General features: G+C 41.4%; 1 protein-coding gene across 5 annotated transcripts in view; it reads right to left on the reverse strand.

The window, feature by feature from the left end:
* The window catches only part of CPEB1 (cytoplasmic polyadenylation element binding protein 1), a 127,723-nt gene extending 101,545 nt beyond the window's left edge, over window positions 1-26,178 (reverse strand). For 2 of the 5 annotated variants that reach the window (XM_033920149.1, XM_033920147.1), the window contains exons 1-2: window positions 25,967-26,170; window positions 143-317 (exon numbers count right to left, since the gene is read on the reverse strand). In XM_033920149.1, coding sequence (XP_033776040.1) covers window positions 143-317; window positions 25,967-25,981 — 190 coding nt within the window. In that variant the 5' untranslated portion in view covers window positions 25,982-26,170. Of the gene's footprint in view, window positions 1-142; window positions 318-25,966 lie in introns of all 5 variants that reach the window. The other 3 variants (XM_033920146.1, XM_033920148.1, XM_033920144.1) reach the window with 3 other exon arrangements.
* Window positions 26,179-26,724: the final 546 nt, after the last annotated feature.

A 26,724-nucleotide genomic window follows, 5' to 3' on the forward strand; every position in this document is an offset into this window, starting at 1 on the left:
GATTCTTACAGGTGTTTTATCTTATAGTAAGCTCTAAGGTGAGCTCCCCACCAATTCCACCTGTACTTGGTGATCTCTCATTGGTTCTTTTAAGTGTCACAATGAACAATACTAACATCTAAAATTAACTGTTAAAGATCACCTGGGAAGTGGTCACATCGTCCTTTAGTGATGGGTGTTGTACAGACACCAGAGAAGTCCAGGGAATTGTCCAACATTGCATTTATTCTGCGGAATATGTCAGCATTGCTACAGGTGGATAATGCAGGGGTTTCTGAGGTATTCCAGCAGTCTTTGGTCCGCCCAATATCTTCTTTCTGCTCAGTAAGGAGAGACCTGCTTTAGACTGGTAGATTTCATAGAAGTCTGAGGCTATTGAACAGGCAACATACTATTGGGTCACTTCTGCTTTAAATTACACTAAATTTTTGTTTCGGGCAGATAACCCAGAGTTGAAGATTTACAACTTCCATGCATTCCCAGTCAAATTAAAAATGTCTTGAGCCTTCTTTAAAAAGGTGTTTTAAAGTGTTCCATGGGGTAGGGGAGGTGGAGGGGTGTTTTTCCATCTTTGTGGTTCTAGTTGTTTATTGCTTTGTAAGCCTTTATTGAAAATTAAAAAAAAAAAAAATGTTCCAAATTTGAGAACTATTGACTTGTCCAAACCTTTAAAGTCATAAGAAAAAGGATACCAAAAAGGCTTTAGATTAAGTTCCTAAAATCTGATAATAGTAATGTTTTGAGATAAAGGCTTTGAAGCAGACAGCAATACAATCAGATTGAAAAGTAGATCCGTGAATTTTAACAGACACCTAGCTTACTCTTCCATAATGAACTGAAGTACAATACTCCCCCGAAATTTGCAGGGGTTCCATTCCAGGAACCCCCGCAAATTTTTAAAAAATCTGCGAATGCGGTTTTTCACCTGTCAAAAGGCAGGGGAGGGCAGCTGGAGAGGCAGGAGAAGAAAATCACTCGCGGTCTGCTCAGACCGTCTCTTTCTGTAGTAAAGCCGGGCTACACCAATCAGGCACTGCATTGACATGCAGCTCCTGATTATTGTAGCCTGACTTTACTGCAGGAAGACGCGTTAAGAACGAGTGAGTTCACGATTCGAACTGCGAATTTGCGGGGGAACACTGTTAGGTTTTTACCTCTAATCTTTCTTGTAGATGTGTCTAGTGGTCCTGAACACTAGGGTCTTATCTGAATTAAGTTTCCACTCCACCTCCTCCCACCTCAGTCTGTACAAAAGTAATCAAATAGCACTTTAATAAAAGGAAGAACAGGAAGAAAGAAAATGGGGAAAGTTTCCAACACTCCAATTTTGTTCTGACTAACATAGGAAATAACATCCAAACTTGTGCAATCAGTACTATGTATAGAGTTCGTAGCTACTCGTATGATCTGCTATCAAGCAGAGACTTAAGTTCAAGTTACATTAACTATCTCTACAACATGATTTTAGAAAAAAGCCTCTACATAGTTTGGTCTAACATTTTCATAAACTTTAACTGGTCAGAACAGGTACTCAAGATGCCAGGGAGATAATTCCACAATTTTACTCCCGCCACAGACATCATTGTTGTTCTAGATTTAATATACCAAACAGTATTCTCCTTCTTAGAGGTCAATCTCATTGTACCTTCTGACCTCAAAGTCCTCCTTGGCTGGTACACCTCCCACAAGGTTTGAAAATTCACTGGTACAGATCCATACAAACTCTGATATATTACTGATAATGCTTTAAAGCAAACCCTTTGTGCCAGTGGAAGCCAGTGCAATTGTTTTAACACCGGGATAATGTGTTCTCTGCATGAGATACCCAAAATCAACTTCACTGCAGAGTTTATCAATTGTTATAACACTTTAAATTTATCCTAAGTAAAGCATATTGCAGTAGTTTAGGCGAGTCAAAATCAATGCCTGTACTACTGAACGAAGATCATATGGAAGGAGCATCGGCTTCAATCTATAAAGAGTCCGCAGCTGCGAGTATCCACCCTGGACCACTCAGAGGACCTGCCTTCCCATTGAGAGAGTATAGTCTAAACCACATATTAAACGCAAGGCCCGAGGGCCGAATCTGGCCTGCATGGCTTTATGTGGCCTGCGGCAATGTTCCCAATCTTCCCCTTCTTACAGCTCAGCATGTCTTCCCTCTTGCGCCGGTCTGATGTCGCTGTCACGCAAGAAAGTCTGCCGGCCTCAGAAGTGATTCAGTAGTGTTGTCCATGGCTCCCCTTCCTGCTTTCCATCTGCTGTAGTCCACCCAGGCGGAAACAGGAAGTTGCACATCATTAGAGACATACCATGGCAGGCAAAAAGCAGGAGGGGAAGCCACTTACAACATTGCTGAAACTGGCATTTTTCAGCTTGGCGGTGACATGGGACTGGTGCTGGAGGGAAAGACATGCTGGGCTGCGAGGAGAGAGGGACCAGCGCTAGAGGGAAAGACATGCTGGGCTGTGAGGCGAGAGAAAGATGAAGGGAGAGAGGTTGGATCTGGGGTGGTGTGGCGGAAGAAGGAAAAAGATACTTGAAGGGAGAACCATTGAGAAGAGAAAGGGAAAAACAGTAGACCTAGGGGGAGGAAGGGAGGCAGACAGGGGGAGGAAGGGGATGGGGCAGTTGGGAAGAGAAAGGGATAGAAGTTGGATCTGGAGATGGAAGGGAGGGAGAAATGTTAGGCCTGGGGGTAGAAGGGCGAGATGCAGCATCTCTTTTTCCTTCCATCTCATTGTTCAGCATCAAGGGGGGAGGGAAGAACAGAAAAAAGAGGGAGCAAAATGTTGGACCAAGAGGAGGAGAGATAAAAGGAAATAGAAGGCTGGGAAAGGAGTGAGATGGGAAATGGGAGATCTACAGAATAAGAAAAGATGGAAAATTGATAGGTAGCTGAAAACTTAAAAAGAACGAGAAGGATAAGAAAGAGGGCAAGATTTGAGTGGACGGAGGCAGAGAAGAGAAAAGTTGAAAGGGAAAAATCAATGTGTTGGAGACATGGACTGGAGCAAGAGAGGAGGAGAAAAAAAATGGCCAGCAGACACTGGAAAGAGAATTAAGATAGAAGGAAAAAAAAAAAAAAAATCTGAAAGAGAAACTGGGACCAAAAGCAAAATGACCAGACAAAAGGTATAAAAAATAATTTTCTATTTTATGACGACGTAAGAGAGAGAGGAAAAGTCTATTTTGTATGTAACACATAGCCGGCATGGGGTTGGAAAGGTTGTATCTAGCTGTAACATTGGTAACCAAGCCTACACCAATGATATTTCAAATCTAGGCCGCACTAACTTTTTTTTGGGTGCTCTTTCTCCTCTGTACACCAGCGCTGAAAGGACTTCCAGACTAACAAAGGCTGCCACCCATTTAGCTCTGAGCAACATGGTAATAACCACATCTGAATAACTATTGCTGGGAAGGGCTGCCTGCTCAAGAGCCATGCTGTTAAGGCAAAGGGTTCCAGATTCTTGATAGGAACCTGTCTCCTGAGAGAGAAGAACCACTTGGACTGGCAGTCTTGAGGCCATCGTCCCTCTGGAGATGGATTAGTTCTGCATACCATGGTCTGAAAGGCCAAATCAGGCACTACAAGGACTACCAAGCCAGGATGGATCACAATCTTGCAAATGATTCACCTAAGCATGGGTCATAGAGGAAACCATGTACAAGAGCTTGTTCTCTAGCCACAACTGAACGCATCCAACTCCTCATTTCCAAGCTAGTTATCTCCAGCTGTAAAAATGAGGCATTTTAGTGTTCACTGCAGAGGCTATCAGATCCATCAGTGGAGGCACCCACCGCTGAACTATGGCATCTACTGCCTGTGTAGACATGACCATTCCCCCAGGTTGAAAGTTTACCAACTGAGAAAGTCAGCCTGCATATTTTCCACTCTTGCTATGTGCATGGCGATGAAAGCCTGCAATGAGCTTCTGCCCACCAGATGAGAAGTTGCGTTCTGGTGCCTCCTTTCATGTTGACCTATGCTACCACTTGTCGCATTGTCCAAGATGACTGACTGCCTTGCCTTTCAGAGACTTATAGTGCCTGAAGCACTAGAGAAATTGGAGGACTTCTGCTGAGCCGGAGTCCAATGCTCCAGGACTGAATGTATCGCAGTGACCCTCCCAACCAAAAAGGCTGGCACTAGTCTAGTATCTCCCAGGAGGAGATACGACTAGGCATACCCCTAGAAAGGGCAGCTAACCTTAGCCGCCACCACAGTTTGTCCTTTGCTGTAGGTAGCCAGGGAAGCAGCTGTTGTAGTAAGTCCGACTGAGAGCTGTTGTAGTAAGTCCGACTGAGGGGACCAGCAAGAGAGGAGAGTCTTGGATAGGTCTCATTTGTGCTCTAGCCCAGAGAACCACCTCTCTGGTTGCTGCCATCGATTTCAGGACTTGCAAATAATGCCACTCCATAGGAGCCAGTCTCTGAACAGTTCTGAAACTTGTTTCTGGAACACACTCGGCCTAAAGCCATGCCAAATAATACTCCCAGCTACACCAGGTGCTGAGCCAGTTCCAGCTGAATCTTGAGGTTGACTATCCGGTCCCAAGTCTTGCACCACTCTTGAAACTGCAAGTTCACCTTCCTCCTTGGACAGAGCTCTGATGCCAATTGAGCTAATATGGGTACACCTGAATCCCAGCTTTGTGAAGGTACACTGCTACCACTACCATTACCTTGGTAAAGGTGCAAGGTGCTGTGGCCAGAAAGGGAGGAGAGCACAGAAAACTGGAAACGCTGCTTCAGCATATGAAATCACAAGTACCTCATGTGGGCTGGGAAAATGGGAATATGATAGACCTGTCAGATTGAGAGAGGCAAGAATTTCCCCGGCACTACTGCTGCTATGACTGACCAAATAATTTTTGATGCAAAAGTGTGTACCTTCAGAACCACACTGACTGACTTGAGGTCTAGAATAGGTCTGCAGTCTGAGCCTCTCTTTAGCACAATGGAGTTTCTGCCTGAGCCTAAGTCTATATCCAGGACCAGCTCTATTGCCCAAAGAGACAACAGCCTTTTTACTGTAGCCAGAACTTTCAAGGCTCTCTCCAGCCAGCTAGAGAAGTTACAAAGCTGTCTGGCAGTGGGGCACAGAACTCTATTTGTGCCCCTCCCAGATTATGCCTAGCACCCAATAAGCTGCACCAATCTGAGACTAGACCAAAAGGTCAATAGTCTACCCCCTTGCATCATTGTGCTTTTAGTGTCTGGTGCTTGCACTAAGTAAACTTCCTGAACTAGCTGGCACACCCACCCAACTCGAGAACAAACTCAACTCTAGGAATGCATTGTAACTCTGAATTAAGCTTCACTCAGCAAATAAGCCACGTAATAAAAAAAAAAAAATGTGCTTCTACCATCTAAGATTATTGCAGCAATTAAAACCTGTGTTATCTATAAATAATGTAGCAAAACTAAAGCTTTCATTACTAGTCACTTAGATTGTAAACACCGAAGCTAGACTCCTAACAGGTGCACACATCTACAACCATATTACTCCGATTCTGTTTAAGCTGCACTGGCTGCCTATAATTAAGTAGACTGAATTCAAGCTACTTTGCCTAGTTTTCTTAGCCTGGCATCTTTTACTTCCTTATTTACATAAAACACTAATCAAATATTAACCCAGTAGAACTCCAAGATCATCTTTCCATGACCAATTTGAAATCCCAGGTCCTAGAATAATAAAACTTCAAGCAACAAAGAAAAAGCCTTCTCATATGCGGGTCAGTGCCTTTGGAATCCCATACTTGACTTTGAGAGAATCTTACTCCTTCTGAATTATTGACTCCTCCTTCTGGAAACTATTTAAATCTATTCTTTCATCTTCACTATGGATCCATCCAAAGTCCATTAATGAATGTTTAGTTAGATATTGTATCTGGCGCTAGCCTTGCTTGGATAAATTGAAGTGTTTGTTCTGTCTTTTGGGCCAGCATGAAACACAGAACTATAAACTATCTAGAGTTTAGTTTAATTTTTAATCTCTCATTTTCCTGTTTTTGATATATATTTCTAAATTTAGATTGTTAAACTATTATCTTTCCTCATATAATTATAATACTCATTTTCTTTTCTTGAGGGGTTTTATTTTCCCTTTGCCTTCAATGTTCTTTATTTTCCATGTGGTACTTTCTTTTCCTCCCTCTTATTATATATATCTCCATAATGTTAGTGATGTCTTCTCTTGTATGCATAGATTCTGAGCCCACTCGGGACAGAGTAGCTCAATGCCTATATTTAGTATTATAAACCGCTTAATATCTATGTTCAAGCAGTATATCAAATGCAATAAATTCAATCCAGTCCAATCTAGGCCCTTGCCAAAGCATTTGCCCCTGAAAGGGAAGCCTGCTTACTGTAGCATCTCCTGCCCTCTGTTAGATTCAGAGCACCAGTTGGGTGGAGATTGAGTGTTATGAGCAAGGTCTTGGCCTATGACAAGATCATACAGAGCATCCTCAATATAATTCACCCCCAAAGAGCAGTATTTGGGGATCTTCCCCCATCTATTGGGTCTGAAGCCCAAGACAGGCGAGTGTGACAAGAATGTGCTACCAAGGAAGACATGGCTGCTGCCTTAATCCCTAGAGCTAAAGCTTCAAATTGACACTTCAGGAGCAAGTCCACTTTGTGATCCTAAGGACCCTTTATTACACCTGTCCTTCATTAGGCAGGTAGGTTTATTTAGTCACTTGTGCCACCAGCAAATCCACTTTTGGCTGAACAGCTACTGGAAATATGGCGCCATCAGATACAGCTTGGTCACAGTTTTAGCCATTTGAAGGGGACCCCTCTGGCATCAGTGACCAGCTTAATATTACTACATTATATTAGTAATTTCTATTCTGTCATTACCTTGTGGTTCAAGGCGGATTACATAGGAAGTTATCTGGATTACATAGGAAGTTATCTGGGCATTTCCAGAGGAGTTATTGTAGAGCAGGTTGCTTCGGGTATTGAGATTATTCCTGTGGTGATTAGTTTGTTTTCAAGGATTTATTTAATAGCAGGGTTTTTTATTTCTTTGTGATGAGTAAATTGGAGAGTTGGTGGTCTAGTTTTGCTGCCTGTGTGGCTAGTAGGTTATCGTACAGTTTTTTTCTTTTGACATCTGATTAGAGGGTGTGTAAATGATGTGTGGGTTCTCCTGTGTCTGGTTGTGGTAGTTTGGATTAGGCGGTTGTTCAAGTAGGCTGGGCTGTCTCCATTTATGGTTTTAAATAGTAGACAGTAGAATTTAAATAGCATTCTTGCTTGTATTGGGAGCTAGTGCGAGTCGAGGTATGCTACAGTGATGTGGTCATATTTCCTCAGTGAATAGATGAGTCTTAGTGCTGTGTTTTCTACTGTTTGTAGTTGCTTTATCATGGTTGAGACAGGGGAGATAGAAGATGTTACAGTAGTCTAGAAGACCTAGGACTAGGGACTGGACAATGAGTTGGAATTGTTTTCTGTCAGAGAATTTCCGAACTTGACTTAGGTTTCTCATGACCATGAATGATTTCTGTATTTTTTTGTTGATTTATGATTGCATGGTACAGCATCTGTCCATTGCGGATTGTGGAGAGAAGAAGATGGGTGCCAGACCAATTTGGAAGGGGGAAGAAAGGGAGAGGCACAGTAACAGAGCAAATGGAAGATGCAGAAGGAAGAGAGACAGTGGATGGAAGGAATTGAATGAGAACATGAGGAAAGCAGAAACCAGGCAACAAAGGTAGGAAAAGAATTATATTTCTTTTTTTTTATTTTGCTTCAGGATAAAGTAGTATATTAGTTGTGTTGATAAAAATTTATAAACATTAGAGGCTCTGGTAGAAACCCATTTGCAAAGTATGTATTCTTCCCAATTAATATTTTCAAATTAATAAAGTCTTTTTGCTTATTTGTAAATGGGTTTCAACCAGAGCCTTTAATTCAGTAGCATAATTAAATGAAATAACTATTCATCATTCCCAGAAATTTTAAAGTGGGTTGAATGGGGTAAGTGATTGAGTTTATAACTAAGTTTGTTATGGTTGGGGTTTTATGATTTTTGAGGAGTATGAATTTTGTTTTGTCTGAGTTCAGCTTCTGATTTTTCATCCATGTTGTTACTGTTTCTAGTGTTCTGTGTAGTGTGTCTGTCATTGTGGGTGTTGGTTGATCAAAAGGAAGAACGGTGATGTCATCTGCATAATTATAGGAGGTTAAGCCTAATTTGTCTAGGCAGGTGCCTAGGGATGCAATGTAGAGGTTGAAGAGTGTAGAGGGATAAAGGGGATCCTTGGGGTATGCCGCAGGGGTTGGACCATGGTTCTGATTTTTGTTTGTCTTTACTCTAAGTCCTGGATATAAAAGAAAAAAAAAGTGTGGTCGGAGAGACAGAACTGTTCATAAATGAGCACTGAGAAGATGAAGCTGGTAGGACTTCCACATTTTATCTCTTGCAGCAAGTTAGAAATAATGCTTGAAAGCGCAGAGACCCTAAACAGGCAACATACTGTGGGGTCTTCCCACTGGATCCAGGGTCACCGCCACCTCTTGACTGCTGTCCTGCATGGAAGCAGACTCTGCCAGGAGACTTCATCTTGGGATAAGTGACATGGAATTGGACAACACAGAATAACCTGCTGGGAAACCTGTTATCCTGTTCTGCTTGGTAGGGAGGCTAATTAAATGGCGTAGACTGTATAAAGAACTATTTATGAAAATCTTTTTATGTTTCAATGGTTGGATATGCCTGTGAAGATAATACCATTCATATTTTTCCTCAGGACAGCGTTCTTCCTCCTGACACAGCAAATTGTGAAACACAAACTCACTTTATGAGGAAGAGGAAGCTTTGATTTGCCACAAGGGGGGTAACACAGGGAAGCCTAAAAAAAACCAAGTATCATCTGATAACACCAAGCCTCTGACCTATATTCCTTGCCCAGATGATTTCAGTTTGCCCCAGACCAAAAAGAGGAAGAATGAGGGGGTTAAAAATAAAGGTTTTCCAACCTGTAGAAAGGCGTATATTTCCCAGACCAAGCCCTTGGTAAGAGTTTCCCAGGGGAAGGAAAAGAAAGCAACATCTCTGCCTACAGAACTAAGCAGTAGTACAAAGCACATATCCAACATCTGAGGAGAGGGAAACCTTACCAACAGGTTCCACGTTACACCTTAGAAAGGTAACATAAAAGCAGGGGTAAGGGTTTCCAGGGAGAGGACTTGAAGAGGAGCTCCAGACTGACAGCTCAGAGGTGGAGATGTTGGAAGCTCCTGATGGAGACCTCACCTGATAACATTTTCCCCACAGAGGCTGCAATGGAATTGGAGAGCAGTGCCCATGGACATTCTTTGGGGAAGGAAAACAGGTCAAGAGCAGAGAAGCCTTTAAAAATCCTAGAGTAATGTAGTGGGTTTTCTCTTCTGCACAATAAAGCCTTTTCCTTGTATGCAATAGGCCTATGCTGCAGTGAGGGGTGAAGGGTGAGAAATATGGAAGCTATTCAGTTTGGGAGGGAGTCACTAGGGTTCACTATCCACCCTTCCTCCCACCTGGGTATTTATAAGCCTGCAGTACCCCAGCATTTGTGAAGGCTGTGCAATAAGAAGACTGATACAAGCCAACAAGTACTTAAGGAGTGTACATCTGAGGAGTGAGAAGCTCATGTTTTTTTTCTTCATTTGCTCTGTATGAACAGTAAAGATTCCCTTTGGGGGGAAAAGCCTGGAGTGGATTAGAAAGTTGATATTCTTTTGTTTTGCCTTTATGTGTTGAAGTGCCAAGAATGCTTTAGATTACTAGTGAAACTGAACTATGCTAATTTGAAACTGTTTGAGGGTTTTTCCCCCTACCTTTTTTCATGTTGTTGAATAGCAGTCGTTTGGACTCAATACCGGACTGGGAGCCACCTGCTCCACCCAAGGGAAATTTGCCTTTGCATAAAGAATAAAAGGAATCGTTTAAAAGCCCTGCCAAGACCATTCTATCATTTTATTTTTCCTGATCATTTAAGCCGTTGGTGTTGATTTTGGGAGATGATTTGAATGCCCGACTAGTCGTCCTGAAGCCCAAGTGCCCACTGGCAGCAAGCACACTATGTACTGATTGATTACGGATTTAATAGCCAACTATGGACGCTTGTAGCTGCTTGAACTATACTGGATTAAAAAAAAATATTTTTCACTTTGTGGGACTTTGCACCTTGAGGAATTATAGACACTGGCAGTGTATTGGATAAAGAATTACATCTTCCATCTTGTCTCCCGTTGAGAGAATTCAGTAAGATAAGTATCTTTTATAATTTTATTAACATCTTATGGCAGTAAGCAGGTGATGCTATGTGGGGATGCTATGTGGTGATGCCAGTGGGGATGGTATTAATCTGAGCACAACTTTCACATTTTTTGTATTTGTTTGTTTTTGGGGGTTTTTTAAATTAGATCTTAGTGTAATTGATTGTGAAGATCTGTGGTTATAATTTATTTTTTCTCCATTGCAGATTCACTGGATGAACCTGGTCTTCTGGCTGCCAGTTGAACTAAGATCGGACTGAACCTCAACCCCAATAATCTGTGCAGAGAAAGGGAGGGAAGTGAGTACCATGTAGACGGCCCACTTAGTCCCGGCCAAGCCAAGAAGGAGCCAAACAGCCTAAACTCAAGCTTCTGACTAGATCAGGAATGTAAGAAGCTATGCAGTGGACAGCCGCCGAGCTCAAAAAATACAAAGTGAGCTGGCTAGCTAGGTGTTAACAGCAGACTTCCACCATGTGAGTCTTGTGTCTTCTCCCAGGCAGAGAGGTCCCACCAAGTGGGAACTTCTGGGCACCAAGACTCCAAACAGGAAAAAAAATACTTTAAAAAAACCATATAGGGCAGATCAAAACATTCCTGAGAAACTTGCTTGCAGAAAAACTAAGGGGGCAGGAGCAGCTCTTTAAGAAGCAGGAGCGTGACAAGTGGCATTTTTCTGCAAGCAACTTGCTAGTTCAGACAAGATCTTAGCATTCAGGATCACTAGATATTATAGTACAACATAAAAGGGACTGCAATAAGGTGGCATATTACCTATCTGCAATTTCTATGAAAAAAAAACAAAAAACACCCCACCACATGTCTTGCTAACAGGTCTTGCTAAAGGTCTCGCCAACAGTAAATTAATCTGGACTTCCATAGTAAGTGCAGGATCTAAAGTACTTTAATCTCGTCTGAAAGATGTGCATTTTCAAATTTGTCCAAGGTCTAGATTTAAGCCATACCCACCCTTCATTGTTAAACCCTTCAGAAAGGGCCTTATATCCCTTACCAGATGAAATGCACAACAAAAACATTAAAAATTAAAGAAAGACATCAAAAGAGGATGGCTTACTATAGTTATCCTTGGAAGAGTAAGCAAGGGGATGAACAGGGAGGGAATTGGGCATTTTTGGATTGTGTACATTCTGGATGGTTATTGGCTGTCCTCTTAAGAAACCTGATTTTGCAATGCACGAGGGACATGCTGTATGGCAAATTTGCTGTTAGGTATCTAGGAATGTGCTCAGGCAGGAGCTGAGAACTTTGTATGGGAGTTGATGCAGATCTTCCTATGTCGATGTATATTCTAAAGTAATAACAAATGTTGTGGGTATAAGCTTCCCTAATTAAGTGTACAAAGTTTTCTTAAGTATTTTCCACCATCATGTGGACATGGTGAGTTTACAAAAAACTAAACTCAAGGACACCAAAAACCAGAAGTTGCATGGTTGAGGTTTTTTTCCAGGTGCCTGGGGGATGCAGTGGCGATTTAATTAGAAAGACCCTCAGTGCAGTGTCACATTACTGATAAAAGATGCAAAGGATCACCATCTCATTTAACTTTTAAAAGGGGGACAAACAAGAGAAGAATGGTAAAAAAAACCAAAAACCAAACAAATCAAACCCAAACCAACCTTAAGAGGAACAGCTGCAAAAGATCAAAAGTTTAGATCAGGTGTGGATGTTATTCAAAATAACATCCTGAAAGCCCAGACTAGATATGTTCCATGTATTAAAGGAGGAAGAAAGACCAAACGACAAAAACCAGCATGGTTAATGAGCGAGGTGAAGGAAGCTATTGGAGCCAAAACTGGAAGGAAGATCCAGCTGAAAATAATTGTAAACTGCATAAGGAATGGCAAGTCAAATGTAAAGCACTAATAAGGAAGGCAAAGAGATCTTAAAAAGATTGCACTGGAAGCAAAAAACACACAGTAAGAACTTAGGTATATTAAAAGCAAGAAGAGGAGAATCGGTTGGACCGCTAGAAGACCGAGTAATAAAAAACGCTCTCAGGGAATATGAAGCCATAGCAGAGAGATTAACCTCCTCTTTTACAAAGGTGTGCTAAGCTTAGCGCGCCTTTGTAAAAGAGGGCCTAAGTAAATTCTTTGCTTCGTCTTCACCGAGAAGATGTAGGAGAGTTACTGGGTGCCAGACATGGTATTCAATTCTGATGAATCAAACTCAAAATATCTAACACTAGAAGATGTAACAGTCAATTTAACACACTGAACAGCAGAAAATTACCTAGACCAGATGTGCCGACAGAATTGAAAAAGGAACTGAACTTGCAGAGCTATTGTTAGTAATTTGTAATTTCCCTATATTCCAGCATAGCACCAGAAGACTGGAGGTGGTTCTAGAGGTATCCAGGAAATTAAAGACTGGTGAGCAACTTCAGGCAAAATGGTAGAGACTATCAAAGAATGACAACATAAGCCAACAAGGATTTAGTCAAGGGAAATCTTGCCTCACCAATCTACCACATTTCCTTGAAGGGGTGAACGAACATATGGAAAAAGGCGAGTCTGTTGATATTGTGTACTGTATTTGGATTTTCAAAAGGCATTTGACAGAAGTACCTGATGAGACTTGAGGAAATTAGAAAGTCATGGGACAGAAAGCAATGTCCTTGACTAACTCCCTCAAATTCCAAATTCATTCTCTTATAATATCCAAAATAGACTACTGCCATTCACTATATAAAGGTTTATACCAAAAAGGACATTAGACGTCTCCAACTCATCCAAAATACAGCAATAAAAATTATCACAAATTCAAAAAAAAATGTGATTGTCACTCCCTTGCTGAAGAATGCTCACTGGTTGTCCATTCATCATCAGATCATTTATAAAATCACCCTTCTTACTTTTAAGACCCGACAGACAAATGCATCAGCATTTATAGACATAATTCTTATTCCATGAGATCTCCCCAGAATTTTAAAGTCCTCATCTCAACACACTCAACGTTCCTTCACTAAAAAAAAAAAAAAAAGGGCACTTGACGTGCATACATTTTTTCAGTAACAGCACCTTCAATTTGGAACTCACTCCCATTATATTTAAGAGCAGAACAAAGTCTGGATAAATTTAAGAGTAGCTTTTTTTTTTAAAGATGCATACGATTGATTTATCCCATGCCTTTTTAATCTATCTTCACTTTTTACAAATTTAAATATTTCCCAATCCTTTCCCTTTGTTTCTATCCTCTTTTTTAAGAATTGTAATTCTTCCCTTTCTATCCTTTTTGCTTTACCCTTCCCCCCCCCACAAGTTAGTCCATTTTTGGTTTTTTGTATACTTTAGATTTTTAATGCACAACACTTTGAAATTTTATGTTAAGTGTTTAATCAAATTATAATAAACTATGAAACTATTAAGAAATGGTTGAAAGACAAAATAGAGTAGGTTTTAAATGGTCAATAGTCTCAATGGAGAAAAGCAAATAGTGGGGTTCTCCAGGGGTCTGTGTTGGGACTGCTGCTTTTTAACATTAACATATTTATCAGTTATCTAGAGATGGGAATAACTAACGAGAATTAAATGTGCTGACAATTCAAAATTGTTAATTTGTAAGAGGATTGTAAAAAATTGCAAGAGGACCTTGTGAGACTTGAGACTGGGTATCAAAATGGCAGATGTTTAATGTGAGCAAATGCAAAGTGATGTTTGTGGGAAAGAGGAACTTGAACTATAGCTATGTGATACAGGGTTCCATGTTAGTCACTGCCCAAGAAGAGGATCTAGGTGTCATTGTTGATACATTGAAACCCTCAGCTCAATGTGTGGTGGCAGCTAAGAAAGCAAACAATCAGGGAAGAAATGGAAAACAAAGATGAAAATGCTATAATGCCCTTGTTATTCCTCTGTTTCAGTTGCACCTTAAATACTGTGTGCAATTCTGGTTGTTGAATTCCCCCATAAAATGTAGAATTCGAAAAAGATAGAGAAGGGCGACAAAAATGATAAATGGGATGGGACAACTTCTGTATGAGGAAAGGCTAAAGTAGCTAGGGCTTTTCAGCTTGAAGAGATGTCTCAGGGGTGATACGAGATCTATAAAATACTGAGTGGTGTGGAAAGTATAGATGTAAATTGCTTGTTTACTCTTTCCCAAAATATTAGAACTAGGAGGCATGCGATGAAGCTAAGTAGATTTATAACAAACCAGAGAAAATTATGTAATTAAACTCTGGAATTTGTTGCTGGAGAGTATGGTGATATCAGTTAGCTTAGCAGGGTTTAGATTTTGCCAGGTAATCTAGTGCCCTTATTGCAGAATCCTATCAAAAAAAGAAATTTTTCAACTGAAGTTTCCTATTATTAAGAAAGTGAAATCTGAGACAACCTTCTTAGGCCATTCAATATCAATTGGCTACTTTCTGGAACCAGCTTCCTTTAGGACTGCATTCTTATGGGCATTATTTTTGGTTTAGAAAAAAAATTTAAAATCTTTTTGTTTCAACATGACTGAACTCAAGTAGATTCAGTTGCAATATACTGTATATAATTCTGTAATTCCTGGACAAGTTGGTTTGGTATCTACTTTTGTTATCTGTCCTTGAACTAATTAGGTACGAGGTATGATTTTTAAAAAATATGGTAAATGCTGCTGCCAAGCACCATCCAACAGAAGGGCAGGTATCTTCAATATAGGAAATGGTGTATCAAACATCATTAAGTGTGCGACAAGTTTCAACTTGCTTGATGCAGTCAGTTATGAGCCATGGTTGAGAGAAGGTATGTTTTAAAGAGAGTGTGCCGTAAACCATGGGATCACGAACATGAAATTTTGTTTCAAATTGCCAGAAAGTGGCGATGCTAGATGATTTACAAATGGTTTGAGCTACTTCATAATTGTTATGAATCTGTTGGAGACAAGGAGATATCGGCATGCCCTTTAACATCAAAAACCCAAGAGAATGTTGAAAGAGTAAGCGAAATGATTTGAACAAACATGCAATTGAGTATTAGGGAAAATTTCTGAGGATCTGAACATCTCTTATGGTTTCGTTTAAAACATTTGAACAGATTTGAACTTGAGGCAAGTGAGAAATGAGCAATGGTTTCAACCATTTGGTTATCAAAGAGCTTTTCTAGCAGGGCTTCTACACAATTGTTTTTGCACACATTGAAAATAATAGAAACTGGATTAATCTGTTCCTTGGTCCCACAAACTCAGATTTTCCAATAAATTTAATAGTAAATACACCGGCATAAGCAGCAAGCTCGGCCCCCCACCGGCATAGGCAGCAAGAACGGCAACAGCAACTGCAAGTGGTGCTCAGCCCAAAGCTTCCCTCCCAGGCGGAAACAGGAAGCTGTGTCAGAGGGGAAGCTTTGGGCTGAGCAATGCTTGTAGTTCCTGTATGTTCAGATTCCGCGGCAAAATTTAATTAAAAAAAAGTTCGGATTCCAAGTTGTTCAAGTTCTGGGGCGTTCAGATTCTGAGGTACCACTGTATTTTAAAGTGTTAAGAACCAGCTGTGGCACAGGACAGGCTTGGGTACCAATACTGGAAAGAGTCAGCAGCATACGCAACACATTTGCTGCCATAAACAATGGAAGATGAAAGTTCATTCCTCTCTGCTTCCGAGGCTTTTTTTTCCTCCTTAATGCAATTACTGGTGGTGCACATGAATTCACACACTCTTCAACACACTTCCATTTTCACTTTTTTTACAAAGCAGTTTTTTGTTCATATTTGGTATTCATATTTCATTTCTCCATTGCTTGCATATAACCATATTCACTTGTGTTTGTCATTCTATATTTCTCTACAACTTAAAATATAATCAATCATAGTTACATAATAAAACAAAGTGAGAAACATTTGGTTTAATGTTTTATTCTTAGTTTATTTGCCCACATGATCCTTAAAGAAGGCTCTGTGCAGCCGAAACAGACCGTGTTGGGTCACATCAACAATGCATTGTCTCGTGAAAAAGACAAGCCATTGAAGGACAGTCTTGAAGCCATTTATTATAGGCTTTGAGCGCTGCTACCTCGTTTGAAATACAGTCGAGACTCCACTTTTGGTGTTTCTTTTGCTGTTCTCATGGAGATTTTGTTATTGCTGTAGAACCTATACAGTCGATGGGAATCAAGTACAACAGATGTTTTATACCACCTCCTCCCCCAAAATAAAATGCTAACCAAATAATAAAGTGCTTTTTGCATTATTGAATAGGCAGAATGATGGGAAACTGGTGTTCAAAGACCCTTATAGAAGTAAATCCTGAAGTTTTGACGACTATGCTGGTTAGAAGAACTTCATGTGATAAAATACAGCTTCCAATTCCAGCCATTTTGGAAGCAAAACAGATGTAAAAAGGTTTTATACCATTCTCTTAAACATCCGTTGCTTTATGGCCCTCAGAGAAAACAATGAGAAAGTTACAACTTTCCATATAAATATTCTAAGATTGTTCAAGCTCCTGGCCTGAAGTTGTCATCAAGCTCCTGAAGTTGTCAAGCTGTCTCAACCACAGCAGCTGAGATCCATGGGTCAAAGCTCTGGCCATACAGCCTCAAGAGACCAGACGGGTGAGTGGACCACCATCACCCATACTAGCTAGGATTCCAGCCCAAGACCATCCCTCCAAGCTCAAGGCTCGTAGACCAATTCCTATGAGCACTCCTAGAGCCAGGAAATCAGGCGATGGACAGCACTTGGGGAGTTGGGCCTTCAATCAATCATTCTGTTGATTCAGACCCCATTTGCTTGGCACAGAGAAATACCGACTAGTTGCAGGTTAACATGTTATATACTGGCGATACCAGTAATCTGCATTTTTTGCCTGCATCTTCTGGTACAGGACATAACTCTGGACTTATCTGGCAAGATAAGAAAGGAGGCTTTTTGGGAAGTATATATTTAAAAGGAATTCACTATTTATTTTTTTTAGATTGTAGTACTGTAACTTCTGAAGAGCTCTGAAAAAGATTAGGTTCTTACCTTGATAATATCTTTACAGTACACAGGGATGGTATGATGCTCTAGAAGTCTGTTACAGGTAATATTTATCACTTCAGTACCGCCTTCTCCCTGCTGCCCCCAGAAAGGCAATTTCAAAGCTGACAACAGCCCAACAGGAGAAGACACCCCCACCAACAAGACTTTGATCTGCTCATAAATATTAACATATGCTGAAACACACTATGAAGAGGAAGGAATAAATATCTTTAATTAGCAAAAAGCTTTAAGAAACTGGAATTCTCAGACAGCCCCAACTATATACAGGCAATATACAACGTCTCAATATACCATTGCTGACAGAAAGATCAGATACAGTCTTCAAGTAGCAGGAGGTCCAGACAGACGCAACAATGATAGGATGGTATGATGACCTCCCCTCACTCCCGCCTATCTACTGGAAAAGATTATCAAGGTTAAGAAGCTAATCTTTTTCAAGTGCAATAGGGATGGTATGCTGAACCTAGAAACCCCAGGTGGAAGAGAAGCTTCCCTTCAAATCTGAGGCTCCAAAGAAGGAGTCCTTCTGAGCTGCTATGTTCACCCTTTATAAAACTTGGTGAAAGTATGGAAGGACAGCCAAGTCACTACCCGGCAAATCTCATCCAGAGGAATAATCCTGGCTTCAGCCCAGAAGAGGCTCATTGAATGCGCTCAGATCGAAGGGAGGCTGCCTATCGCAGGCAATGTAGCAGGACAAAATAGCTGACTTGATCTTGAAATGATAGCCTTGGACGCTGACCTCCCCCTTCTTAGTCGATTCGTCAACACGAAGGTGGTCCAAGACATGAAAGTCATTCGCAACCTCATGGTAATGCAAAATAGCTCTCCGGACATCCAGTACCTTCAGGACTTTGTCCATCTTCTTATAACCCGAGGGCTGGAAAGCTGTAAGGCGAACTTCCTGGTTGATGCAAAATGCTGAAGCCACCTTCGGCAAGAAAGAGGAAACGGTCCAAGGAAACACCTCACAGACATGATGTAAACCAGAAACACCGCCTTGATAGTCAAGTCCATTAGGGTGGCATCCTATAAGGGACCAAATGGAGCCCTCGAGAGCCCCTTCAAGACTGTTGATTCCAGGAAGATAGGCCTGACAAACCAGGGGTCACAGCCTCAGAGCACCTTTGAAGTACCTGCTAACATCTGGGTATGCTGAAAGAGAACATCTGGTACTATGGGACCCGAAACGGGAAATTCTAGCCACTTGAACTTTCAGCGAGGAGACTGCCAACCCCATTCCAGACCTTCTTGAAGAAAGGATAGGACAGCACTTCCATGTGCCTTCCGGCCGGGGCACTGGATTTAGTATTTGCGAGACACTGTTCTAAGGAATAGAGAAGCGGATTTTACAGAAATGCCTAGTTAACATTAAAGAGAGGCATTTGTTTGAAATGAGTATCAGTCCCCATTAGGAGCACAGTATATAACAGTATATATAACATGTGCTATTTGTATAGTGCATGCTCTTTCCCAATAGAACATGCATATATGTGCAATAGCGTACACACTATGGACAAATAGTCCATGCACACCCTTGACAACATTCATCTGGGGAGGGGGGAAGAGAGAAAAATAAGCTAGCACAGGTATCTCTCATTCTTGATATAAGGTTCTACAGACCCACCCTAGGCATTTGTCTGAAATATGAAGAAAAATGCTATTTGCACTACAGATGTGTAGTGTGTGAACACATGTACTCTTAGGAATATCAGGTTCACAGAATACATGTCAAGAGGGCTCCTCATTCCAGTTTGAGAAGTATTTTTTGCAGATCATACATATAGCAAAACACAGTAACAATATCAACTTGGCAGAGATCCAAGATCATATTTGTCCTCCAACAGGCAAAAATGTATGGCTTTCCATTGATTTCCCCCACCCTTGAACTAAGGGACCCTTTTACTAAGTAAGCTGCCTTAAAAAGTCACCTGCGATATTAGCACACGGGTTTCTCTCAGGCTGAGGCCACTTTTAGTGAAGCTGTAAAATTTTCCATTTTCACAATCGATGGTCACATTCTAACTTCCTAATTACTGCCACTTCTCCCTCCGTATTCGCGGTTTCAACATTCACGGTTTTGAGTTTGCTGGCTCCTCCCCCAAAATTACATCAGCTTACATAGAGATTCCAAACGTTTACAGAGAAAATCGCTGATTCCCAGCACTTTGTTTGCCGTATTTTGCCTCTCCTTCAGAAACAGGCCAGGTCTCCCACCATGTTATTCGCAGTTTCACCATATTCATGATGGTTTTTAATAGAAAACAGCAAACATAAAAAAGTTATTTGCGGTTTTTCGGTATTTGCAGTTGTTAATCCCCTATCACAGCGAATACGGAGGGAGAAGTGTACTAGGTGGTAAGGGCTCCCGCACTAATCAGCATGTGATGATATAGCCCTGCACTAGCCAATTAATACTGGGCATGCTTACTCTTCACCCCCAACACATGCCTCCTATACTAAAGTATTTAGTGTGTTGGTAGTGTAGTTTTTTTTCAATTTATTTTTCTTCCTCATAAAAATGAAATGTATAAACCAATACTCAACACCATTAGAAAACCTTCCCTGTACAGTTTCATGTCATGTTGTAAACTCCCCCCTTCCCTTACTCCCTCCCAGTCCTAAGAAGCATCTCTACCCAGTCAGAAGTTCACTGTATAAAAAAGGATGCTCCTACTAGAGAATGACACAGGGACAAATTTTTCCCTGTCCTCACAGAAACTCAATTTCCCCATCCTATTCCTGTAAGCTCAGCCTTAACCGCACAAACCTTGAACACTATTTTACATTTCTCCCTCCAAATTTGTGGGGGATGTGAGCAGAACATAGGTGCGAATATGGAAAAACTGCGAATAACTAATGTTATTCGCGGTTTTCAGAAAAAGCTGTCATTTTTTGGTATTGAAACCGCGAATAATTTTTCTAATGTTATTCGTGGGTTTTGGAAACAAGCCACTATTACAATATTGAAATTCTCAATTTTATTAAATACCTGTACTGTACAGTCATTCTCAGGGCAAACAAAAAGTTCATTACAGTGCTGAGGTCAATACTGGAATACAGTACTAAACAATACTCGGGCAGTGTCTTCATCCTCATCGTCCTGTACAAGTATTGCAGGAGGAGGAGACGAAGAGGATAAGTGAGCACCAGTGGCCTCCTCATGCATTGGAAGTGGGTCTTCAGTAGGAAGAAGATGAAGAGACAAAAGTGATGCCTCCTCATGGGTGGAACAGGTTGATTATGAGGCAGTGGATGGAGAGGCACTGACTAGCTGTCCTTGGGAAATACATTGTGATTTCTGTCTGGGTCTTCTGCTTCATATCTTTGTATAAATTTTTGTATGTAGAAACTGCAGTTTCTGCTAACTCCCTCATCTTTAATGCACATACGTACCATGGATAGGTCAATGTCATAGAAAAAGTCAATCGCACCGTTGAACCTGCGTATGCCCTTTGCAATATTACCCTAATCTTCCTTCCTCATCATCTGCTATTGCCTCTCCTTCAGGAGCAGTCAGGTCAATGAGATCATCTTCTGTTAGTTCATTTGCTCTGGTGTCTATTAAGTCTTGAATATTCTCCATATCCATATCTTCAAAGCCTTCCCCACCCACCTGCTTTGCCCAAGTTAATGATGTTTTCCATAATTTCTTGGCCTTGCTCTGTGATATTCATAGTGTTATCCCTTTTTATACACTCAGGCCAAAGATTCTTCCAGCACAAGTTCACTTTCACTGCTCTTTCAATAATATTGATGGCATCCACAATAGTGAATTCCTTCAAATTTTTCTTGATGTTCTCAACGTTAGGGCCTTCATCCATAGCGTGGACAATCCTCTCTAATGAATACCGTGTGTAGTGTGCTTTGAAGGTCCTTATTACCCCCTGGTCGAGAGGCTGGATGATAGATGTGTTGGGGGGTAAGTAGACGATCTCAATACCCTCAATGTGGAACTCATGTGTCTGGGTGGGCAGGGGCATTGCCCAATACCAACAGAATCTTAAATTTAATTCCTTTATTGGCCAGGCACTTTCTTACTTCAGGCAAGAAACAATGATGAAACCACTCTAGGAACAGAGCTCTGGTTGTCCAAGCCTTCTTGTCGCTCATCCAGTAAACAGGCAACTGGAACTTCTCTTTTCCCTTCAAGGCTCGGGGGTTGCGACTTTATAAATCAGGGTTGGCTTTATCATATGGCCTACTGCATTTGCACAAAGGAGCATGGTTAATCTATCCTTTGCAGCTTTGAAACCTGGTGCTCGCTTATCATCTTTGCTAATGAAAGTCCTCTGTGGCATTTTCTTCCAAAAGAGAGCAGTTTCATCGGTTTCATTAGCATTGAATGCCTGCTCAAGTTCATATCCCTTCTCTTCAATAATTGCCTTAAAGGTAGAAGGGAACTCCCTAGCTGCCTCTTGGTTGGCAGATACTGCTTCTCCTGTCACTATCATTTCTCAGGCCATACGTGTGACGGAATTTATCAAACCCGCCTTTACTGTCCAGAAAGTTGGTGGATTGCGACATTTCACCTTTTCTGTTCTTCAAGTATTCATATAAAGACTTAGCCTTTTCTCTTATCAGAGTCTAGCGGGATTCTCTTTTTGTAGCAATCCTGCACCCACAGAAATGTTGCAGCTTCCGTACAAGAGATTGGCATCTCGCACAACATGTAATGTCTTCCCAGCTGCTAGTGCAGCTGCCGTAACAGCTTCACGGATTTGTTTTTTATGTACCTAATGTTTGACTCATTTATGCCATAATGTCGAGCAACAGCGGAGGATGACTTTAGTCTCTGAAGTATATCCAGTAATTCTACCTTTTCTTGTAAGGTTGTCATTTTTTTTTCCTTTTTGGGAGCACTATTGGTTCCACTTGAACTCTTGCGCTTTGTAGACATGGTGGGAGACCCGATCTGTTCCTGGAGGAGAGGCAAGCAGCGATTTTCTGGACTTGGAGCAAGCAAGCAAGCAGCTATTTTCTGGGCTTGGAGGAAGCAAGCAGCAATTCCCAGCGATTCACAAATAGAGGGCTAGGAGCAGACAAGCAGCGATTTTCTGGACTAGGAGCAGGCAAGCAGTGATTACCAGTGATTCACAAAGAGAATTCAGGGCTTGGGCAGGTATGCAGACAAGCAGCGATTCCAAGCGATTTTCTCCATGCACGCTGGGAAGCATGGAAGCAGCAAATTTGTGGGAGAAAGTTTATAAGCAGCGATTTTCAGAGTTAATGGTAAGCAAGAAACTTTATCGGTTCAGTACGGTACAGTAAAAGGAAAAAAGTACTTTGACGTAATTTGGGGTGGGAGGAGTTGTCAGCGGCCGAAAAATCACGAAGTGAATCCACAGATACGGAAACCGCGAATACGGAGGGAGACATGTAAAGTGTTAAAACACTTTACATGTCTCCCTCCGTATTCGCTTGTGCAGATGGCTTGTGTATTGGCTTGTGCAGATGAGGACAGAGTTTGCAGGAATGGAGCAGCTACAGGAAAATTAGCTCCCATAGAAATGGGGGGAAAAAATAGTCACCCTTGATGCAGTGACATTTCGCGAAACGGAGGGTTCCCTGTTGGATGCAATGGCTGCCCGACTTTGGTGGCACAGCCAGTTGCAGCTAAGTTTTTTGTTTTTTTTTTCTTTCTTCTTTCTTTCTTCCTTTTACGTCTTATGTTTATGAGCTGGACTGTGGTGCCTCCTGCTTTAACTACCCACTGATATCATCATCGTTGCTTTGGAGGCGTGCTAATTGATACTGCTTTGCAGGCTACTATAGTGTTTTTTTTTTCTTAGAGACATTTTTTGCTTTCATGCAGGAGAAGTTATTGAAAGAGAAGTTATTGAAGGAGTGGAGTTTTTTGGCCAAATGAAGCTAAACTGAGGCCTTTTTCTCCACTTCTTTTTCTGTCCTTCTTTTTCTTTGTCTCGTTGTCTCCTTTGTGTGGTTTATGTGCTGCATGGATGACGATATGTATATGATTAAGGCCTTGTAGTGTTGCAGAGTATAGATCACTTTTCAGATAGGGTTCTGATATTGAGTGAATAAGTTGGTATTAACTGACCCTGATCCTTAGGTATAGCGATTTAGTGGGAAAAAATTGTCCCCATGTCATTCTCTAGTCCCTACAGCTTTAACAAATTCTTCTACTTCCACCATCGTGAAGGGATCCCAAACTCTTATATGCATCTGCTTTATGGTGTCTTATCAATATACTCTATAATCTGAGTATCTAATAACTTCTGCACCACCACAAATCTGTAAAATATCTTCTGCATCACCACAAGTCTGGAAGGCATACCAGGTTATTTAAGATCTAGCAATACTTTTTTTTTTTTTCAGCCAAAAAAATGCATAGGACAGATTTTCCTGGAAGTAGTCAAAAATTAAGTAAGCATACAGTAGGGTCCCATAATTGTGTACCCATCCCACAAGTCATGTGCCAACATTTTATTTTTGTTTTTACTTTCTATGTATTGTCACCACAAATGATAGAACTCCATGACTCCGCATCCCCCATGTTATACTATTTAGTGAGATAAGAGTACAGTACTCCCGACAGAATACTGTGCACGCAAGATCATAGTTCACATACACAGTTGGGTCTAAGCCAACACAGGAGGAGGAAGTGACCCACTGTGCAGCAGGTCACTTCTTCCTCTACTGCCCATATCTGCATAGAGTTCTGCACAGCACATGCAGAATTCTATGCATCCTAAGGGGGGGTGAAGAATTCTGCACAAGTTTTACTCCTAATAGAATTCTGCCAGCAGTAAAAGATAACATACATTTGATTTAGAACTGTATACTCCAGTTGTAATTCAGTTATGGAAAAAATCCTCCCCCAATTGCTATCCAAATATAAAGTATACTGTATACCCTGGAGAGGACTCCCTTTACAACCTATACTCTCTGCCTCCAAACACACACCACCAGTGCTAAAAATAAATAAGATATTTTTAGTATGTGCAGATCCAAAAACTATTGCAGGATATCTGAGCACACCCCATGATAGTGAATTTTAACCTGAAGTAAGCACTTAAGAGTCCTTACTTTCATAACATAGAACAAACATTTGTTTCATAAAAGCTAGATACTACATGGAAGCTTGACCCACGCCAATGAGTCAATCCCTGGCTTAAAATAAAGTCCAATACAAAAGAAATGCAGCTTTCTTCACCCTTGCATTATCATAAACATGTAAATACGGAAAACGATCTCTTAATCTTTAATTATGTCAGCATTATTAACAACCACTATTTTGTAAGCAGACTAGGATAAGCTACCACTGACCAATACCTTGGCTTGGGGATAGTAACCTGGCCTTCTCCAGCCAAAAGATGTGCTGCTTTCTTGTCAACACCATATTACTGTCAGCTATTATCAATTAACAGCTGCGAACCAGCCAGGTGGTTCAGTCTGTACCACACCTAGGTAGCCAATAAAACTGTTAAGTGTGCCTTACAATACACGTTATCCCTCCCTGGGCACAAGAGAGGAACTTGCTCAATATTTGAAGGATATTCAGCATTTCCAGAGCTGGCTCGTCTGTAGCTAACGCACCCATAACTACAGGTATGCAATAAATAACGTTAAGCCCGGGGAATTGGGCCTACAATCCACGATTTATTATTATTATTTTTTTTTTTAAAGAGACACCTCCCCCCCCTTTTATTGCTTACCAGTACCCAACCGTACTAGCGGGTCCGCTTGAATGATGCGCAAGATCGGGGGGTACTGAGGAACCCAGAGCAGAGGGAGAGCCGCGCCATTCAATCGGAGCAGCACAAGGCCCATCACGTGCTGTAGCACGAGGTAGTTGTTCCCGCCGTCGCGCTCCCCCACGCGCTAGCCTTTAGTCCCGGGGAGGCACGGTTCCCTTTTACTACATAGCTTTTTTTTTTTTTGTTATTCTCATACGGTCCACTTTTATATGGCTTTGCTTTTTGTTATTCTCTGCAGCGTCCTGACGCTTGGCCTACAATTTTCTCCTCCTTTCTGAAGGGCAGAAGGGACCCGGGCAGCTAATGACCCAACATTTTATTCAGTACAGCATCTAGAAAGCGTGGGCTGGGGTTGCTTGCTTGGGCCGTTGAACTAGAGAGGCGTTTTGCTGCCCATGCAACGGACAAGGAAAGCCGACAGAGTACACAGTTGCACCAACCTATACCACCCGTATTATTTGACGAAAAACAAGTCGCACCAATGGCAGTTATCCTTCATGGCCACCAAGAACACAAAATTAAACGCATTCTAGTTAACAGGGTTTAAAAAAAAAGTTTAGATAATTTCCTAAAACAAAAGTCCATAAGCCATTAAGATAGTTTGGGAAAATCCACTGCTTATTCTTAGGACAAGTAACAGCTGGTTTTCTTTTGCCAGGTACTTGGGACATGGTTCGGCCACTATTGGAAATAGGATACTGGGATTACTGGAGACATTATTACGATTATCTCTTACACTCTTTACGCCACTATTAAAAATAGAGAATTTCTTGTACCTTCCAAAAGACATTCTATTTCTGTATGTTTCAGTAAGGATGTACGGGATTTGAGAGTGTTAACCTAAGCACTACGACAGACCAGAAGCTTGCAAAATTCAAGTTACAAACCTATTGTACTCCTCCTAATCCTCACCATGTGAGTACTTACACCAACAAAAACAAAATTGTCATGTTCAAAAGCAGGCAGCCATAACAACTTACCAGCGGGAAAGCCATGCTAAAAAAAAAAATTAAGCCACCGTCACCCCAACTCTGAGAATTTTTACTTTGACAGAAAAACGTCGAGGGGACCGTCTAAAACTTAGCAGGTTGAAACCGAGATGCTTTTTGCAACGGTTGCGGCCACAGCTGCGCGGGGATTTATAGACTGCCGTGGCGGAACTCCCGGAGCGCAAATGCACAACACCTGGAGCCGAGTACAAGGCCGCGCCAAAATGCATAGCCCGCCCCGACGCGAACAGGCAGCGGTTCACAGCTAGGAGTGCCTAGAGCTTAGTAGAAGGGCCCCGCAGCAACCACTGAGGCGCCTCCTTCTCCCCCGCCCCTGCCCCCCTCCTTTAGGGAGAAAGGCTATCTTCCCCTGATCATTGCTTCTGAGTGTAAAGTTGCAAGGATGGTATTATCCTTACCGCATTATACCACTGGTGTCTCAAGAAGTTAATTACTGTCCAAAGGAGTTTACAATCTAATAATAGGATTACCATATGGCTCCAGAAAACATCCGGGTTTTATTTCCATTGCTTTCAATGGAAGTAGAACCCGGATGTCTTAATCCATCTTCCTTTTTCTGGAGCTGTATGGTAATCCTAAGAGCATCTGTTTAAATTAAACTGATTATACTTCCAAATATACAGAAAATATGCAGTAGGTATAGGCCCATATGGTCTATCCAGGTTTGTTGCTTGTAGTAATTATCATAAGACTACAGTTCATTTTTTTTGCTTTCTTTACTTTTTCAC

Source organism: Geotrypetes seraphini, chromosome 14, assembly GCF_902459505.1.
Source record: "Geotrypetes seraphini chromosome 14, aGeoSer1.1, whole genome shotgun sequence".
NCBI lineage: Eukaryota > Metazoa > Chordata > Amphibia > Gymnophiona > Dermophiidae > Geotrypetes > Geotrypetes seraphini.